This window comes from Lissotriton vulgaris, chromosome 8 (assembly GCF_964263255.1).
Source record: "Lissotriton vulgaris chromosome 8, aLisVul1.2, whole genome shotgun sequence".
Taxonomy (NCBI): Eukaryota; Metazoa; Chordata; class Amphibia; order Caudata; family Salamandridae; genus Lissotriton; species Lissotriton vulgaris.
The window spans coordinates 1,487,362,051-1,487,376,547 of NC_141696.1; the positions used below are offsets into that span (position 1 = coordinate 1,487,362,051).

At 48.3% G+C, this 14,497-nt stretch overlaps 1 protein-coding gene across 3 annotated transcripts in view; it reads right to left on the bottom strand.

Annotated features, from left to right (window-relative positions):
- The window catches only part of CD247 (CD247 molecule), a 234,202-nt gene that overhangs the window by 39,075 nt on the left and 180,630 nt on the right, over positions 1–14,497 (bottom strand). For 2 of the 3 annotated variants that reach the window (XR_015299389.1, XM_086935549.1), the window contains exon 5: positions 6,335–6,373. Coding sequence is in view for 2 of the 3 variants with exons in the window: in XM_086935549.1 (XP_086791675.1) it covers positions 6,335–6,373 (39 nt within the window). In the remaining variant the exon portion in view is untranslated. The remainder of the gene's footprint in view (positions 1–6,334; positions 6,374–14,497) is intronic. The other variant, XM_086935551.1, reaches the window with a different exon arrangement.

Below are 14,497 nucleotides of genomic sequence, written 5' to 3' on the forward strand. Positions count from 1 at the left end.
TTGTAATGAATTTAATTTAAATGCTAAAATTCAGTGCACACATTTATTGAATTAATAGACACACATGGTACGAATAGATCAAAAAATTATACTGTATTCATAACAATATATTGCATATAATGTACAAACCAATGTCTTAATAATTACGCCAATGGGTTTTTATGTGTATTCATGAAATAATGTACTATATCAATAAATTAGTAGGGATTTCGGCTACGTTATATGAAAATGTGCTTTATCATATAGTTGAAATATAACCTATTTCTTTATAATGTATAAAGTATTTACAATCTATGTATTCAATTTAATTTGTATGTATTTATAATGCTTTACTATTATTGGTTAACAGTAAACATAGCATATGCATTATATAATGTATTATATTTAATTCAAATCAAGTTACATTTAAATATTATTAAGGATATGGAGATATTTAATGTACTTCGAGAAATGTAATACGTGTAATCTCCACAAGCCGAGGGTTAGGCTTAAACTGAGAACGTCCTTTCCTCCTCACGTCACATTTAATATTGTTCAAAATAAGCCATGATATGTCATCATCAAAAGAGACAGGGACAGTATATAGTGTAACTTCATGCAGCAAAAAATGGGATTCAAAAGGCCACCCGAGAAGATACATGGACAAAAAGGTTGCTGATCAGACTCTTTGGAATGCTTCGAATAGCAAAGACTATTGTAGTTTCAAAAGTTGTCTTGCACTTTCACTGAACCCATCCAAGGGTAATCATTACCTTACCCTATCTATCTGGTCATCATTGTTGCCTATATCACACAACTAATATGACAGGAATAATATTCCTGTACTCTGCGTTACAGGACAGTGGGCACAACAAAGCATAAAGATAATCGTTGGAAAGACCTTACCCACTCATTTGTGGCACGCTTCATCCTTGGCCAGTCCGACCCACAGTTTTAAGATGATACTAACATGGTGGTCTCAACCTCATTGGGGAGGAAGGCGGGTCTAGGGTCTTTGTCAGAGCAGTCCAGATCAGTCACTCATGCAACTGTCAAGGTTATGCTCATAAGCGTAAGTTTTATTTATCAGTCTTGGTACCCGCTGGTGCTCTTCATTGCTAGTGGCGGCTGCTGTAAGTCTTCAGTAGGGACCTGTACTCGGACGAATGTGTGACTACAGGATATCTACAGGTTCATCTAATTGGGTGACACCCAAATAATATAGGGTGAAGACTATGAGCTGACAGGTGAGACTTACTCTTAGCAGTCTGAACTTGAGAGGTGAATGAGTGACTGATGATAGGGGTAGCCAGACTTCCCTGGCAAAAGCTCCAGACACTCCTATGAATGATCCGACTGAGGCCGAAACATGTTGGCAATAACGTATTGATGTGTGCTTGTACATAAGCTCCCGTTAGCATCCTTAAGTTTTAATTGAAGGAGTTGGAGGTGACGAATCCCGGCCCTCCGTGATTGACATTCCAGACACAGACCTCTCCCGTAGCCCAATGCTGTTAAGGGATCCAGCTTGGGCCGTTCTCTGCCTGCCGGGCCTTGCTCCGTGGTCGGAGACGGCGCAAGGTCCCTGATCTGTTCCTAACTTCCCGATGATCTTTGTCATTAAGCATCCACTCACGAGGACGGGTCCTCCACGCTTCCCTATTCCCAGGCGTTTTAGTTTGGTTGTTAGCCCGGTGTACTGGGTGTTGTTGTTTATTGAGGGGACAACAGATGCTTCTGTTCCTGAAGTGTAGGGCGGGGGTGAGGGGTGGGTTTGGGACGGTTTTGTCCACTATGTTGTTCTATTATGCATTGTTTTTTGTTTCAGCCATCACGGAATGCCACAACTCACCGCTGGGAAGGGTGGGTATGTTCCCGTAGTATGTAATCACATGCTCCACCTTATGCGCACAGGTGTGGCTGTACACTCCAGGCCACGCACTCCGCCTAGACCAAGAGCAATCTACCATGACAGATAACACCTCCCCTATGGGATCCCTCCACGTCTTGTGGTGGAATGTCAACGGTCTGCTGGACCGCCACAAACGTACAGCGGTATTAACATACGCGCAGCGTCTCCACATAGACATCCTCATGTTCCAAGAAATGCACCTTTTGGGTAACTGCTGCCCCTTCCTGGCTCGCTATGGCTATGACAGGGTATGGCACTCTGACCTTTCCCGGGGCTCACGCCGGGTGGCAATCCTCCTAAGGCGTACACTGCCCTTTGTTCTTTCCCAAGTGGTGCATGACCCCCATGGCTTGTTTGTGGTGGTTTATGGGTCGTTGTTTGGTACACCCCTCACTCTCATGTCGATATATGCCCATCCCTCCTTGCTTGCGCCCACTTTGGCACACACAGTTTCTTTGCTACACGACATGCCTGCAGGCATCATGGTCATTGCGGGTGACTTCAATGCAGTCTTAGCCCCCGCCCTTGATACATCGGGTTCCCCTTCGGCTGCCCAGGAAGCGAACGTGAAACACTTGCAGAAATGGTCTGAGTCCCTGGTTCTTTGTGATGCGTGGCACACTTGGCACCCGCGCACCATCCAATTCACTCACACATTCGCGGCCCACCACACCCAAGCCTGCATAGACGTGATCTTTGTCCCAGCGCTTGACTGTGCACTGATTGTCGATGTCCGTATCCTCCATAGAGGCATTTACGACCATTCCCTGATACTTCTTAGTTTGGGGCCACCCCCCTGTGGCCCGCCAAACATGGAGGATGAGTGCCTGGTTTCTTCAAAATAAAGATTTTAAGAAAGAGATTGGGAAGGAGCTTACACGATACTTTGACACCATTGAGGGGTCGGTGGCATCCCCGGGTATCATTTATCCGTATCGGAGGATGCCTCCCAGACTCGACCACTGGTCCTTATTTGGGATGACATCAAGCAATTATCCCTGGAAGCTCCTCTGGCCGTCTTCAGTGGCAAGAGTATACGGCTGGGGAGACAAGAACAGGACGATACTACACAGGCTGACCATGTACCCCAGGGCTAATCGTATCATTCCGGAAGTGGTCGACAAAGCTGGAGTGGTGCACCGTACTCCCATGGCAATGGCAAATACCTTTGCCGCATACTATCGGAAGCTATACACGGCACAGGCCCCCGGGCTGACCGTCACTGCTCTCCTTGACCGGGGTGGGGTGCTCCTTCCTACGTTGGAACAGGCGGACCTAGATCGCCCCATCTCCTTGAAAGAAATTGAGGAAGCGAACACCCTGGTCTCCCCGGGTAAGACCCCAGGACCGGATGGCCTGCCGCAAGAATATTATGCAGGCTACGAGGCACTCTGGTCCCCCACCTAACAAACTTGTTTAAAGAAGCCGTGGACCAAGGATCGTTTCTCCCGATTGTGTGCAGAGTACCGCTCTCTATCCCTCCTTAACACCGAAATTAAACTCTATGCCACCATTCTGGCCCAGCTGTTGATACCCTATTTGGCCTCATTGGTGCACCTGTATCAATGCGGGTTCATGCCTCAGCGAGGGACCCGCCATTGCCTCCGAAGATTGCAGTTGGGTCTGGCACACCGGCACCTGATTACCCCTTACTTGGCACTCCTGTCCATAGACTTTGAAAAAGCTTTCGATTCAGTGGACTGGGAGTATCTACAGGGTTTCGATTCAGTGGTCCGAGTCCTCTATGCCCACCCGAGAGCGCAAGTCCTGGTTAATGGGGTACTGTCGGAGGCCTTTCCCATCGCCAGGGGCACTAGGCAGGGATGTCCCCTTTCTCCTTGGCTATTCGCCCTAGCGATGGAACCCTTGGCATCTCTGGTGCGGGCTGAGGACCGCCTCAGTGGATGGAAATGGCCGAATACGGGCACAGACAAGATTGCGTTGTACGTAGATGATGTGCTAGTCTTCCTGTCCGACCCCGCCTCTTCCGGACCACAGTGCCGCCGAATCTTGCATGATTTGGAGCGGGCCTCAGGGTTGCGGCTTAACCCCGGGACGTTTGTGTTGGTCCCCCTGCATCTCTCTAGAGAGTGCGTCGAATGGCAGTCCACCATACCACTCCGAAGGTAATCCTTTAATTATCTGGGGATCTGGATCACCCTTCTTCCCGAACTGGGCTGGTCCCACAATGTGGCCCCCTTGGTTAAGAAGGCTAAGGAGGCCCTCCTTAAATGGAGGGCGCTGCCTCTGAACCCCCTGGGGAGGGTAGCTCTGTTTAAAATGATGATCCTCTCCAGGTTCCTTTATGTCCTCCAGTACACCCCCTTCTGGTTTTCCAGGGTCTGGTTTAAGGAGCCGGACAGTCTAATCACTAAGTTTCTCTGGAGTGGTGGAGGGGCCCGGGTGGCTCTGTCTGTCTTTCAGATTCCCTCTTATGACGGCGGCATGGGAATGACACACCTATAGCTGTATTTTCTGGCAGTACGCCTATTAGTGGTACATGATTGGTTTAGTGGGGGATGGTCGGACCCTGCCTATAGGCTTGAATTGAGCGAACTGGGGATAATGAGCGTCCAAGCCATGCTATAGGGGGAGCCCGTTCCGGACCGTCTTCCTGAGGTGACGCGCTCAGTGCTGCTGGCATGGCGGGCCTCGCTCCGACACACGGGGTGATCGGGTAAACTGACCCAGTGTACTCCACTTTGGCAGGGGGCCTGGCTTCGGGAAGTCAGCGGGTTGGGGGATTTCAACCGTGGGACCTTATTGGTATCTCCCAATTAGGGGACGTGTGGGCAAGAGGTTAGATATTGTCCTTCCAGGAGCTCCAAACTCGTTACTCCCTACAATCCTCTCAACACTATAAATATCTGCATTGAGACATGCCCTCTTCACACATATCACAGGTGACACGAGGCTCCCTGAATACAGCCCCATTGAGGCTCAGACACTGATGGGCGACTTGGGTAGGAGGGGTCTCCCGAATTTACCGTACTCTAGTCAATAACACCCCCACATCGCTAGACAAGTTGAGGGACCAATGGGTGGGCCCCCTTGATGATGTGGATTGGCCCTTATGGCCCCCAGAATAGTTACTGTCTCTGCCAAACTCAAGCTGATTCAGTTATATTACTTACACGCTGCGTATCTCACCCCCTTGCGCCTGCAGCGAGCGGGTTGGCGCCCAGAAGCATTGTGCGCAAGATGCTAGCATGCCCCGGCTGACTTCCTCCACATGGTTTGTTCATGCCCCCGCTTGGGGCAGTTCTGGGGTTCCATTGAGGGAGAGTTAACGGAGGTACTAGGCTGGGATGTTCCTCACGATCCACGTCACTCCTCGCTGAGGATCACTGATGGGCTGGATGGGTCCAGGACTGATAAGTTGTTTTACAACACAGCTATGATGGTGGCCAAGCCGGACATTGCGGGGGCCTGGATCAGCCCTGATCCTCCTACCCTGGAGAAGTGGCGAAGAGGGGTGGACTGGTGTGCAACCCAAGAGAAAGCCATGTATGCAGCGAAGGGGCGTGCCAAGAAATATCGTAGAGTGTGGGGGAAGTGGCTGGGGGCTATGGAGGGTCCTGATTGACCAGATTCCGGATTTTGCCAGGTTTTTAAGTGGATCGAGATTGGGGGGTATAGTGACGATGTGAATGAACTTATATCTGTGATTTCCGTGCTTTGGCTTATCTGTTGTTCTATGTTTTTAAAATCAATAAAAATTAATTGAAGCAAGTATGCTCTAACATAGAGAAAACCCTAAGATTTACACTTAGGTTGCTTTAGGATTAACTGGACCCCACATATGACCTGAACTACCTCCCCAATGAGGTGGATACCACCACGTTGGTATCATCTTAACATGGTGAGTCGGACTGGCCAATGATGAAGCATGCCTCAAAGGAGTGTTTTGTGTTAAATGTAGAGGATGTATGGCTGGTAGACCTATAACTCCTCAGTGTGACTCCCATCATTATTACCGCACTTTACTTGTGCATGAATGTTAATTTTCTTATCTGTACAACATTCTTACTTTCGGTACCTGCTCATAAGCATTGCTTTCTATACCCAGGCATAAAGTATTTATGTATGTCAGTGGTACTTTTTGTGTCTGTGCATCAATGCTACCTTCTGCACACATTTGTCAAAGCCCCCTCCTTCAAAGCTACCTTGGGAACCAGAATGTGACAATGCTACTTCTATGCCACTGGGTATATCCTTCTCTGTACCTACTTATGAGTCAGTATCATCCGCTGCACATTATATCTCACGTCTATACCTATTGGTAAAGACAACTTATTTATGAATGTGCAATATGACCTTCTGCACTTATAAATGAATAGATGTACTACTGTCTTGCTGGTGCTGGTGCCCAATTACTGCCAATTTTAAGCAGGATTTTATCCTCATGGCTCTGAGTTAGTAATATGATTCGTCTCCACTTACCGAATACACCGCGTCCTGTGGGTTCTTTCGTCTCTGCTGCTGAGAACAAGAAGAGAAAACAATGTGAATATTCTCTTCCGTGGTCGCCCTCAACCTGTGGCCACCTACTTTGAGGTAGTAGTCACAGTGATATTTTCACTCCCACCATCATAGCTTCCTAGTACTTGAACCCTCCAGCTAGCAGCAACGCCTACAAATCTCTGTCACTTAGCTACTTCTGGACCATGCCCCATCACACCCACTCCCAGACTACTTTACAGCATTGAAGCACTGCCTCTCTACACCAACCCCTTCCTATAGAACCCTGACCACTATCCTCAAGCACAGGTCTACCGCTCACCTCCTTGTCCCTCGTTATCTCCCATTTGCAAGTTCAACCCTCAAGCGCAGGTCTGCCGCTCACCTCCTGGTCCCTCCTAAATTCCCATCTGCAAGTTCAACTCTCAAGCGCGGGTCTACCCCTCACCTCCTGGTCCCTCCTAAATTCCCATTTGCAAGTTCAACCCTCAAGCGCAGGTCTGCCGCTCACCAGCTCCTCATCCCTCCTCAATTCTCATTTGCAAGTTCGACCCTCAAGCACAGGTCTGCCGCTTACCTCCTGGTCCCTTTTAAATTCCCATTTGCTCCAGGGAATGTTAAAGCTTTAGTCCACAGGAGCCAGGTCATTTTTAATCTCACTCTTTCACTTACCTTAGACCCTTCCTCTCACAAACTACTACATCACACATAGTACTGAAGATCCGTGCTCCCGCATAGTCATAGGTCGTAGCACGCCCCGTCACGCAGCCGGACGGGAAGACCCCCATGATGAAGCATGACACCAAGGGCCCTTTTGGTGTGTGAGGGGTATTTAAGCAAACAGATTTCCATAAGTGCTGTTTACAGTAGGCTGTGGTTGCCATGTCATGTTGAACGCAAAGTGGGCGTTCCTGACATACACTACATGTCAAAACATCAATAGCGCGGCTTCGCGCTATCAGCAAGGATGCCCTAGCATTTAAGCAGACGTTAGTCTTTGGAGAAAACTGCTGTTTTCTCCAAAAACTAACATCTGCTAAATTCTTGACGTAGCCACCCCTAACATTGTGCTGTGGGTCGTATCAGCAAGGTTATCGCCCTTTTTCAGGAAACATCTTTAAAAAACCAGAGATGTTCCCTGCACAAGGGAGATAACCTCGCTATCTCTGGAATTGTTATCGCCCTGGAGTAGCGTGTTGTTAATTACGCGTTACCAGGGTGATAAAAAGCAGAGATAGCCTGCAATAATCTAATTATCGCTAAGCACGGCCAGCGATAATTATTGCTGGCGGTTGCTAATATGCCCCATAGTAGGGCAACGGCAAGTGAGGTACCCAATCCTGGAGTAAAATAAGCATCTGCAAAGCAATAGGCCTCGCCTATGCAAGGACGAGGGGAAGTTTATAGGGACACGGGCAAGCAATGACGACACGATACGGAGAGGTGCAGTTCTGGGTCAGATTGGGATAGCAGTTATGCCCGGCAATCTTAAAATAAGTGGCCCACATTTGCGATTTGTGGCCTTTCATGCAACATAATTTGGTTAGTCTCATTGGACTAATTTTTACAGAAATGTTTGATAACAAAAGCATTTTAAAGCCTATACAATCAGTAAAGATTGGTGAAAACGAGAAGCACTTTATTTTGGCCAGGTAGGGGAGGTGAAATAAAATGTCCCAAGGGCCACAATACTTGATCTGGCTAGCGTTGCCACCTGGCCATTTTTTTTACCAGCATGACCTGTATTTTAATATACTGGCTGGTGCGAAAATGAAGAAAATCACAGAAAGTCTGTAGTTTTTCCTATGGCTTCAGCATGTATTTTAAACATTCAACGTAAGGTGAAAGTACTTTAAAATGTGTTCTAAAACTGCTTTTCTCATCCACGACTAATAGCTAAAGTAAACAAAGACAGAATAGCCATGTTAATAAATAATATGGAAATTTGTATATTAAAAAGTGTACTTAATTATCATGCTCTGGCCCTTGCAGAATCTGAATTGTTTTTTTTATAGTTTTACATAGGGTGAACTCGGCGCTAGGGCATTGGAGCGATTTACATGAGCACCAGTTACCCTACACAAGATCAAATTCATTTTTACTTCAGGCGTTGGAGATTAAGTGATTTGCCCAGAATCCCAGGATCTTGAGCCAACACCGGGACTGGAACCTGGTTTCCCACTAACAAAATCAGCAGGTTTGGCTGTAAAGCCACCTCCACACTAGTTTAATAAAAGCTTAATAAAGGTTGCCTCAGCGAGGGCTATGCAAATGCACACACACCCTCCAGGAAGGCTTCTCTTACTTCACTCCCTCCCAGCCTCCAATAGCCTAAGGGTGATGGACTTGCAGCGAAGGAGTCAAGAAAAAGGACACAGCTGCTGATGCCCCAGTGGGGGCTGAGGTGTAGATGGCCCATAGCAAGAAAATCCCACCCGCTCCTTGCGAAGTCCCTGCATACTCCCACCATCCCGCACCCAATCAAGCTATCAATCAGAGACTTTTGAAGCACGCTATTCACCCGTAAGGGTCTCAAGGCGCTGAATGTGATGGCCTTGCAGGGGAGGGGTCAGGGGCAGGACCCTGCTTCTGGGCCAAGCCGGCCACACAGAGGGTGAGGTAAGAATGTCCCAACAAATGGAGCAACTCCTGGCCCAAAAGTAAGGCTGATGTCAGACTTACCAGTTACCACCCTCCCCCGCCCGCCACAGCTTGAAGTGCGAATGCCGGGCAGGGCAGGAATGAATCACAGGCCATTTAAAAACCTGCCCACATGTCACCCTTAGGAACTGGCCCAATGCCCGACTGCCCACCTTCCAATCCGAACCTGGTGCAGTGGATGGCGGCAGCAACACAGAGAAGGGGTGGGCGGGCGGAGATGCAACAACATTGACTGAACTACACTCCAATAACACAATGGAGAGACCAGAAAACGACACATCCACAAAAAACAGCTACACCTAAACATTTAGGGGCAGATTTACAAGGCCACTTTTGCGTCACTTTTCCCATGTTAAAAGTGACTCAAAATTGCTGCAAGGGGTTTGTAAATCTGCCTCCTAAGGTCGTATTTACAAGCCCCTTGCGCCACCGGAATGTCACTTTTTCCCATAATAAAAGGGATGCACCAGGGCAGCAAGCGGCTTGCTTTTAAGCCCACCAAAAAGGCCCTGAAAAAGGTGTACATTTCTCGCTGACACCAAGCAAGAGATGCAGCACTAGTTTGAGAGATCCCTCTATTGGAGTCAGATAAGTAAATAAAAGACGGACATGCAGATGCCGCGCGCTGAGCCTCGTGACCTCCAGAATGGCGGCCATGTCAAAAAGGCACTCTTTCTTTTCGGGTTGAAGCAAGGACAATAAATGATAGAAAAAGTAAAGGGTGATAAAAATTCAGTGAAAAAAATAACAGACTGCTCTGCCAAATAATAGAATACATTGTCAAGTAAACATTGATTAACTTTACATACCCCAAAGGGAAAAAAGCATGCCTTTTCTAACTCAGTGAATGTATAGATGTTTTAAAAAACGAATCCTAGTTTGGATGGTTTATGCAATTGAAAATGTTTCTGTTTGCCCTTGTACCGTTGTTTGCAGCATTACTTCAAAGATGGCTGCCACGTGGCGGCACATCATTCGGGTGGGCTGAAGGCAGTGCTTAATTTGTAAATAAATAAGTGCCGGGCCCTTGTCACCGCAGCTTGCACCACTCATTTCCCCTGCCAGCACTGCCAATGACAGTATCAACACTATACTAACCATCACACTCCTAGAAGTGTAACAATGTCAGACTGTTCCAGGCCCCAGAGCTATAAGAATTGATTGGGCGACATGTGTTAGACATTTTTAATGTATATTGATTTAATAAACAACTGTTGTGGTGCTGATCTCTAAATTATCTGAGCAGCACTAGCATGTGGCAGACAGTCATAAGAGCCGGTGTTAACAATTAAGTGCTGGTGTCAAGCACCGGAAAACACTGGCTCAAATTAAGCACTGGGGAGGGTAGCAATTAATCTCTTTTTGCTCTGCAAGCATCCGGATGGTCATCAACAAGTACAGCTCCTTGTCCTTTACAAACTGGTAGGGCCGGTTAATCACAACCTGGAACCTGCTAGTAGTATGGTATTGTAGTTGTGTTCATAGTGCTCTTCACACCATTGTCGAGGTATTGAAGTGGAGCATTACTGGCCACCGAAAATCATGAGTCACAAACTTTTTTTTATTTTACAAAGTTTATATAGCTCAAACTTGACCTGAAGGTATCAGGTATTAGAGCGCTTTACATAGCACCAGTTGCACACTCGTCTCCTAAACAGTGCGTAGCTTAGTCAAGAACATTTGGGGTTATGGGGGGCGGGGGTGAACCACAAAATCCCCAACTAAAAAAGCAGTAGGGTGATATGACCAAGGTTTATGATGGACTGTTTCCATATGGACCAAGGACAGTACTGATTTGCATTAAGTGGGCCTCGGTCAATTGTGGCATTGTGGGCAAAAAACAAACACTACTGATTGATTGCCTCTGGTTAGACTATTTGCAAGCATTCATCCCATCACCTCTGGGTGTTTGATTGCCAGTACTGTGCCTGGCAGTAAATTTGCACCCATTCAAAGAGCGCTTCTATGGGTGTAGATGTACTATTCTGTTTAGTATACCAGTCACTATACATATTTAAGTTTTTGCTCCACAAAATGGACAAGTTTGAAACTCTTAATGAAAGGAGAATGATGAAAAATCTGAATCACACTGACCCGACCCCGGGCCCACAGACCCAACTACCAAGCGAAAAATGCATTTGGGAGGTGTCACAACTAAAACACCTAAAGCTACAACCCTGCCCGCCCCTCTTCGGCCTGGCAATTCTCCCTGGGAACTTATGCCCACGGTCACGTACAACGCAACGGCCTGGAGTCCCTTCCCTAGAATGGCTTATTTTAAATGTAATTTCATTGTAGGCACTAGTCTTTGTCTTTGATACAGGAAGCCTTGATGGTTGTGATGTCGAATTGGTGCTTGTACGCAGGGCGCCATGTTTCCATTCCTGCCTTTTACAAATCATTTGATTAAGTGACTGACTGGCCCATGTACTAAGCCCGAGATGCAACCAGAGGTGGGGCAAGAATCTTGCTTGGCTCCAAGAATCCATGCACGACCCGAGCCGTGAAGACGTTTGGCGAGACCTGCATGGCGTAAACGTGCAATTATTCCATGGACCCAAACTGAGGATGGGCAGGAGCTCTACATTACATTTACAGGTAGGTGTTTTGTTGCTGATGCAGCTTGTTCCCGTTTAGTACTCTCTCTTTCTTTGTCTACTTCCTTTGCTCCCATCCCCTCTCCCCTGAATCTCTCCCCTTGCCTGCTACACCACCTGCCCCCCCTGCCCTTTTGTGCCCTTTGACTAAGCACTCCTTCTCCCCTTGTTGGGGAAAGATCCAATATTTATACTGTGGAGTCTCAGCGAACCCGCTGAGAGATTCCACTGCGCCAAGGGAGCCACTCACAGCTCAGGTATGGTACGGCGACCCGCGTAGCTAGGGGGGGTGAGGGGGGCGGTCCGCCCCAGGCGGCACTATTGTGCGGGCGGCGGCCGCGCGGCACTGGTGGCCCGTGGCGGCGGTCTTTATCATTTATTTGGAGACTCAGTCCTCAGGAGTAGTGTCCGTGTCCCCAAATAAATGATAACGGCCGCCGCCACAGGCCACCAGTGCCGCTCTGCCCCCGTGTTAACAGCAAGCCCTCGCACTGCTTGTTAAGCAGCGCTGCATCGACCTACCCAGTTTGTTGTTCAAGTCCCAGGGCCGTCAATCATGTAGCGTGCAAAAGCGCTACCAATGACAGCCCTGGGTTTGGCCAGCCCTCGCGCTGAAACGTAGCGCAGCACCACGGCAGGAGTGAAGCATCATACGTGACGCTCGCCTCTCCTGATCGGCCGCCAGCATGACCATCAGTAAGTAGGTGGTGTTATTTTAATGCATAAGGCATAACCTGTTCATTTTAATTGAATTCTCGTCGACGTCTCGATCACATTAAATTCTGCCTTTTTTATGACGTACAATTTCTGTGTATTCTTGACACTGAACTGCCAGTGGCTTTTCAGTATGTATGAAACTGAAGTTGCGCTGCCGTTTCCTCTGATGGGGCTCTTCTGGTTACGAATGTAGATATGACTGTGCCGCTGGCTATTCAGCTTTACTGTGTTGGAGTGAAGTTTACTCCGCTATTGCCTCTTTTGTGAATGAAGCTTGTGTTGCCTGTTCTGCGTGTGTTTTGTATGACATGCATATGTTGTGTGCACTGCCATCACAGAAGGCCTCTGTGCTCTTCGGGCAGGTCAGTCCACCTGTGCACAATGGCAGGCAAAGATCAGCACTGGAGCAGTCTCAGGGTGGGTGAGAATAGCTGCAGTTGCCGGGGCACAGTGAGGGAGGTACCACAGTGGCTTTATTTGCACAACTATAGGTCCTGAGGCTGTCACTCAGTGACACGTCAATAGTGCAGTATAAATGAGAGTATGGGTAACACGCCCATATTCTCATTTATACTACACTATTGATGTGTCACTGTGAAGCATTAACCATCACTGAAGCAAAGTTTAGGTTAAACCATGTTAATTAACCCTTTGTATGCTGATGAGGGAACTGCTCCGTCATCAGCTGCGGTGGCGCTGTGCTGATGACGGAGCGGTTCCATCATGGCCCAGCCGCCGTGCCTGCGCGGCGCTGATTTCGCGCCTGCGCGCCGCGTTCTATTGAGCGGGCGGGGCCATGACGGAACCGCTCCGTCATGAGCACAGCCCAACCACGGCTGACCAGCATGCGGCCACCGCGCGGCCGCCCCGCCCCCTTAGAACTGCGGCAGAATAGCCGCCGCAGTGAAGGGGTTAAGTAATCTATTAGTGACTGCAAGCGTTCTCGTCCGTCATGCCCTCAGTAGACCACTGTTCTCTACACGGATCTCTCACTGCAAAACATTAAACAAGCTGCACTGTAAACCATTCTTTTCGAATATGTACATCTTACAGGCCTGTGTGTGCTTATGTGAGACAGGTTTTTCCACAGATGCACCTTACGGGAAAGAGCCCAGCCAGCCTCTCACTCAAACCAACTGAGCTACTTCAGTTGCTGCGGCTGCCAAGTGGCTGTGTCACTTTTCATACTTTTAGCCAGTAGTATCAATAGTCCCAAAATGCAACATCATGTAGGTTAATGAGTAAGACCTATAATAAGGTGTTACACCGGATTAAGAGCAAGTAAACATTAAATAAGAGTCTTTCAGGCTAAAAGAGTCAGTACCACTAGATATGAACAGGAGTCATCAAGGAGAGTGGAGGAGAGAGATAGACAAGGGCAAAAGTGGTGCAACAGGAGGAAGTACTGTTAAAAAGGGTTCCAAAGACAACCGGTAACCAAAGACCCTTTTATGTTGCCCGGCGGTATCGCCTCTATGACCCACCAATATTAATCAATGAAGAAGCAGGCGCTGGAGACTGGAAGGCAGGAAACGAGGATTTTATTCTCTCCGGAGGAGAACACATCAATTCAGACAGCAAGTATCGTCACGAGGTGCTCTAACCACATCTCTGAGGCCTGGCCTCTTATACTAGGGTTTATGACCTTTATTGCACATAACACATTCTTGCAACACTTTAGTATTAGAAAGAACATCCTCGGAATCTCCCCTGCAGGCCCGTTCCCACACACATTTACAGTTGGATTCCCCACCCCGGTCACAACAGGTGATGGTTGTCGCACAGCAGGGCATTCCGCCGATTCACGGAATGCATGGGGTTTGATCGGATCTCATGGGGTGGGGGCTTTGATCGGTTCGGGGGTCTTTTGATGGAGAGGGGAAGCTTCCTACTGTACGGGGTAATAAACAGTATCCGCAGGGCCAGGTGGCGGCCTGGGAACAAGGAAGACAAACGGGGACACAGGAAAAGGGGGTTTGCATCAAAAGGGTTTGAGGCCATGAAAGGAATGAGGGGAGGTGTCGCGCTGGGAACAGGATGGGATTCCGTGGTGAAGCTGCGCTGAAGAGGGGTTTATGACCCAAGGCATGAGAGAGCGGGGGTTGTCAGCGTGCGGGGGAATGCTTGCGAGGTTAAGAGAGAGATAGAGAGACGCGCTGGCTATCAGCGA